The 6,295-nt window shown below is 40.0% G+C and overlaps 1 protein-coding gene across 2 annotated transcripts in view; it reads right to left on the reverse strand.

Annotated features, from left to right (window-relative positions):
• Positions 1 to 3,799: 3,799 nt before the first annotated feature.
• LOC102761476 (vascular non-inflammatory molecule 2) overlaps positions 3,800 to 6,295 on the reverse strand; it is a 22,988-nt gene continuing 20,492 nt past the window's right edge. For both annotated transcript variants that reach the window (XM_015557800.1, XM_015557798.1), the window contains exon 9: positions 3,800 to 4,162. In XM_015557800.1, the coding sequence (XP_015413286.1) occupies positions 3,980 to 4,162 (183 nt within the window). In that variant the 3' untranslated portion in view covers positions 3,800 to 3,979. The remainder of the gene's footprint in view (positions 4,163 to 6,295) is intronic.

The raw sequence follows: 6,295 nt of genomic DNA on the forward strand, positions 1-6,295 counted from the left end.
TACAATTGTCTTGTTCTATCTTTTACCTTAAAAAATAAACAACTCCCTTGATCTGGCATCCCCTTCCATTTCCTGTACGATTCCTCTACTCCATTTTATACCAAAACTCCATTACAGGGTTGTGTATACTCTCTGTCTTAATTCCTTTCCTCCCATCAGCATTTTGACACCATGATTTCGCCGTCCTGTAAAGGTCACCAATGACCTCCACATTCTATATCCATTATTCAATTTTCAGTCTCATCTTACTTGACATGTTGACAGCATTTACATAGCCACTGCTGTCTCATTCTTGGGGTGCTTTCCTCCTTCACAGTCTCTTAGTATTCATCTTTCCTGCTTGGTTTTAGTAGTTTCTTTTGTGTGTGGGGGGTTTTTTATCCCCTGGTTCCTTCTTATCACCCCTAACCTCTTAACATTGGTATAACCTGGAGCCGGATTCTTTGAAATGTTTTCCTATCTACCTCACTCCCCAGGTGATTTCATCCATTTCGTGGCTTTAAATACCACCTACGTATTCATGACTCACAGATTTGTACCTCTAGGTCAGACTCTCCTCCTGAACTCCAGGCTATTTCCAACAACAGTCTGTTCAAAATCCCCACTTGGATAGATAAAGACAGATCAAATCAAAATAAACAAAACTGAACTTTTGACCTTCCCCTCCCAACACTCCCGCAGTTTTTCAGATCTAAGTTAATGACTTATTTACTCTTCCAGCTTTTTATGTGAAAGCCCTTGATATTATCCTTACTTCTATCTTTGCCTTTCACTCTACACACAGTTCACTCAGGTGATCTTTAGCCTGTAAGTCTTATGGCCTGGATTATTGCAATACCTCCTTGCTTGGTTTTTGAACCACTACTTCTACTTTTGCTCAACACAGTCAGAGTGATCCTATTAAAACGTAAAATTAATTGTGTCACTGCTCAAAACTTTTCAATGGCATCCTACTTCACTTAGAATAAAAAGCCAAGTTCTTGCAATACCTACAAGACTCACTGTGATCCAGCCTCTTGTTACTTCTAACATCAACGCTTGAGATCGAGGATATAAGTGGCCACAAAGCCCATATTCTCACAGAGGTGCACCCAAAGGTCATGATTTCAGCTGCCCTCATGGAGTGAAGAACCTGGCAGGTCAGAAAAAGCCAGACAATGGGACTGCTGCTTTTTTACTGATGACTGGGTGAGAGGTCATGACAACGTGCCTGGGGCTGTCACTATACTACTGTTGAACGCTTCCACCTTTTGTTTATTGATTACATCATCAGGTTCACTTAAGATGATTTCAGTGCAGCAGGCTGGGCCATGCTCACCATATTCATCAATAAAAGAAAGGACAGATAAATATTGTTTTATCCACTGTATCAGGCAATGCGCAACCAGAAAAACAGAATCCACGCTGGTTATTTTAAGAGAATTTAATACTGGGTTTTGGTTACACAGGTATTTGATGAATGAAAGACAAAAAAAAAAAAAAAGGAACACTGGGATAACACAGCAACTACAGAAAGCAGCTACCATTTCTGGTATTTGTAAACAAAAGGAAGAGGAGGGTGTTAGAAGCTAGCTTTCCAGAGGACCCTGGGGAGCTAAGGCTCAGCCCCCTGAGGAGAGGGCCCTCTCCAGCTGGTGCTGATGAACCAAGTCCTCAGAAGAGGCCCCAATAGCTGGGCCTCAAATTTCTTGAGGAGGCATGTGCTGGTGCCGGTAGGTTTGAAGAAGGACAATGACTTTGGGTGTGAGAGTATGGGAAAAACGGAAAACTAGAACCAAGTGCTACTGGAACAAAATAGTGCCATCAGGTACAATAACTGTTGAGGAGACAACACTGATAGGTGAGCAAACAGAAAGGAGTAAGCCTTTTCTCTCTTCTTCTATTCTTCCATATTCCTCTAACACTCCCCTATTGGAGAACTGACAGGGAGTCATCTGGCAAAGAAGTATGTTTGCCTAAACCCAGCCCCAGAATCAAAGACTATAGAAGGGTGGGTTGGCTTCTTAATAGCTTAATAACTGACACATTCATATAATTGTACATCATATAGCAGTGAAAATGCATGAAATAGAGCAATGCTTATTTACATGGATTAAGTTTGCAATGTTCAATATAAAAATAAGAACTATGCAGAATGTTATGTATAATTTGATACCATATATATACACACAAAAACAAAAAAGTAACAAGTACGGCTATGTACGTATGTAATAAACTACCAAGACATCCTGGGAATGATCTAGAAAAATAATAGGATGTTGTTTTCCTCTGGTGGAAGAAAACAGGGAAAGGAGGAGAATGTGATCAGAGGACGATACAAAAGATGCCACTCTATTCATAACCTGTTATTGTACAACTGAGCAGTGGGTACACAGATGACTAATATGCAATCCTTTACACATATCTGTATGTGGGGAACATTTTCATAATAATTTAAAAATAATTTTGAATATGCATTTGTTTTTTAATAAGTGCTGTTTCATAAGGAAACTCCTTAGGGCTTTGCAATTTCTAAGCCCCAGGCAGGCTCTCTCTTTGAGCCCAGCATGGCTTGCCTCCTCTCTTTTTCCTCCACTTGACATTGTCTTCTATGGAGCAAGTGCCACCCACTGTTTTTTAGGTTCATTGCCTACTGCATTTTATTTTTTTAAAAAAATATATTTCTTTATTGATATCAGAGAAAAAAGGAGAAGGAGAGAGAGACAGAAACATCAATGATGAGAGAGAATCATTGATCGGGTGCCTCTTGCATGCCCCCCACTGGGGATCGAGCCCACAACCCAGGCATGTGTCCTTGGCTGGAATTGAACCTGGGACCCTTCAGTCCACAGGCTGATGCTCTATCCACTGAGCCAAGCCGGCTAGGGCTGCCTACTCCATTTTAATAGAAGATTCAAGTTTAATCTATAAGGAGTATATATACAATATATAAAAACAAAGCATAAATGCCTCAATTGTGATATTTTAATGTGCAAGTATTAGGCTTAAAATAATTTTGGAGATAATGAAATCTAAAAAATTCTGAAAGTTTATTTCCTTAATTTTAAGAATAGTTGCATTAAATGACCTGTAACAAATACACTGTATTTGGAGTAGATATATATATATATAAAACAGTGTTACTATTAACAGTCATGACCTTTGTCTTATGGGATTTGGAGCCTGTTAAATTATACCACAGCCTTCAGGTGAGATAGTTCAAGGCTATGAATGCCCTGAGTCAGGTCTCCTTTGATATGAACCTGGACTAGCTCTCATTGCTTCTAGAACATCTCAAAACAACTTTCATTGTGAAGATAAACTTCAATATTACCATCTGATTGGGAAGCAAATTTCCCCCTAATCATTAGCACAGAAAAGTAGGTGAATGCAAATTGTCTTTAATGTTAAATGGAATTCAGTCATAAGACTCTCTGTCTTCAAAGGCCACAAATCTGCTTACAATGACCCTGAAGCTCTCACTCTGCCCCTCATGCACACCAGCACACACAAGGTCACAGTAAATATGGTTAGAGCTAAGATTTGATCCTCCTTTATCTGACCTAAGTACCAGGGGGAAACATTACCATAATACTTAAAAATAATTCAAGGTGAGAAATGTACATATTTGAAAATCATTGGTCTATACTAGTGATGGTGAACCTTTTGAGCTCGGTGGGCAGCATTTTGAAAAACCCTAACTTAACCCTGGTGCCATGTCACATATAGAAATTTTTTGATATTTGTAACCATAGTAAAACAAAGACTTATATTTTTGATATTTATTTTATACATTTAAATGCCATTTAACAAAGAAAAATCAACCAAAAAAATGAGTTCGCATGTCACCTCTGACACACATTATCATAGGTTCGCCATCACTGGTCTATACCATTGAGATCGCCCTTCAAAGTTTCTTAGTAAACTTGAAAAGCCAATAAACACATTTAGCAAAATATATGCTGCAAAAATAAATGTGAAAAAGTGATGTCTTATACCATCATAATATTTGCAAAGCTATGATCATTAAAAAAGTGGCTATTAGCAGGTTAGTTGTTTCCAAATTGCTGATCCCTCCTGAGCTGGAATGTGAGTCCTTAGTGTACCATCTCCCAAAGAGTGACACTGTCAGAATAGGTTCAGAGGGTCCATTCTTGTTTACCAAACGCCCATCTTTTAGTACCTAAAGAAACAGTGGAAAAAGGATAGTCAGCTTCATGAAAATATGCATTACAGGCAGAATGATATTTTTTAAATAGTCCTATTTTGATTAAGTAGTTCTAGCTTTTCTACTGGTTTCTTATGAGACACTAGACGCCTGATGCATAAAATGTATGCACTTGGAGGGTTCCCTCAGCCTGGCCTGCACCCTCTCGCAGTCCAGGGGCCCTCAGGGGATGTCTGACTGACAGCTTAGGCCCACTCCCCCACCCCCACGGGGAGCGGGCCTAAGCTGTCAGTCAGACATTTTTAGAGCTGCTGCGGAGGTGGGAGAGGCTCCTGCCAACACCGCTGTGCCCGCCAGCCATGAGCCTGGCTCAGGGCTTCTGGCTGAGTGGCACTTCCCCTGTGGGAGCACACTGGCCACCAGGAGACAGCGCCGGCATTAAGCATCTGCCCCCCTGGTGGTCAGTGCATGTCATAGCAACCGGTCGTTCTGCCATTCAGTCAATTTGCATATAAGCCTTTTATTGTATAGGGTTTTTCCTAAAATACATTACACAATTCACTAGCTACTTAAGCACTGTATACTAAATATATTTGATTAGTCCCTTACACTGGTAGTTCTTACCCATCAAAATCACCTGTGAAAATCTGAAAAAGTATAGGTCCCACCTTCACGAGATTCTGATTTCCTGGATCTGAAAAGGGTCCTGGTCTCCAGCCCATTGGCACATTGATCTATTCTTCCAATCCTATGGCCTATTTCTGGCAAGCTTTTCCTCCCAGTGGTTAATGAACTTGGTTAAGATAAACCTTTAATACTAAGAACTTAAAAATGCATCCTGATATTTGTATAATGCTTCCCTGTTCACTAAATGCTTTCACATGAATTATCACATTTGAACCTCACCAAATCAGTGAGAAAGATATTCTATGCCTTTTATGGATAGGAAATTCAGAGGTTAAATTTAACTGACTTGCATGAAGTTCTCTAAAACATTACAGCAAGATATTTCCTACATTTGTGGTTATGGTCAATGACATTTCACATTTTTAGCATAAAACTAGGGGTGGGGAAAGACAAATAGCAAATGTGTTGAAATCCCTGCAGAAGTGATCCTGTAAGATAATGTGTAAATATTTTCTGAGGGGAGTGCATCAGTCAAGGAAATAGTAGTACTCCAGCAGACATGGCCAGCGTGACTCAAAAAAACCTGTCTTCTGCCCGGCCAGCATGGCTCAGTGGTTGAGCATCAACCTATGACCAGGAGATCACAGTTTGATTCTCAGTCAGGGCATATGCCTGGGTTGCGGGCTCAATCCCCAGTGTGGGGTGTGCAGGAGGCAGCTGATCAATGATTCTCTCTCATCATTGATGTTTCTATCTCTCTCTCCCTCTTTCTTCCTCTCTGAAATATATAATATATATGCAAACCTATCTTCTGATCACTCTAAAAACAATGTTAACCGAAGGGCCATGACTTGAAAGGTCTCTAGGAAAATAATATTTTTTTAATCAAGATTTGATTTTGGGAAAAGTCGAGGGGAAAATGGCGGAGGTATAAAGGGACGTAGAAAGTAAACACCCAGATTCAATGTGGTCTCAGATAACCAGCCCTACAGAGGAGAAGCACATTATCCTAGGCTTGCATAGCTTCATGATAATCTGTTCCATGAATACCCAATCCCTTTTGCTTTAATCCTGTGCTCACAAAACAAACTTCTGATCCATAGCTTCAGTGTTTGAGAGGACTTGCCAATGGATAGCCTTCTTGAGGCAAAAGTTATTTTTCTCCAGGTAAGTGAATCTATTTTTAAAGGTAATAAATTGGTCCTCTCTGTTGTCATCTTGTGAGTTTGGTTAGTGTCTGCTCAGTAGAATATGATGAACTTCAGGGAAAGTAATGCCATAGGGAATCTATACTTGAGAAATGAAGACCAGTACTCTGGCCATGGAGCTCCCTCCAAGCATTGTTACACCAAAACCCTGCCTACCAGCTGGCAAGTGCAACTTTTATATCTCTTTGATGTAAACTATATCTTATTTCTTCTTTCAACAAATAAGCTGGAGAAAATGAGACATGATCCAAATGATAAATGTACCATAAAGTACCCAACTTAAAGGATAGTGCAACTCCTTCCTTCCTCGCTC

This window comes from Myotis davidii, unplaced genomic scaffold (genome assembly GCF_000327345.1).
Source record: "Myotis davidii unplaced genomic scaffold, ASM32734v1 scaffold147, whole genome shotgun sequence".
NCBI classification, from domain to species: domain Eukaryota; kingdom Metazoa; phylum Chordata; class Mammalia; order Chiroptera; family Vespertilionidae; genus Myotis; species Myotis davidii.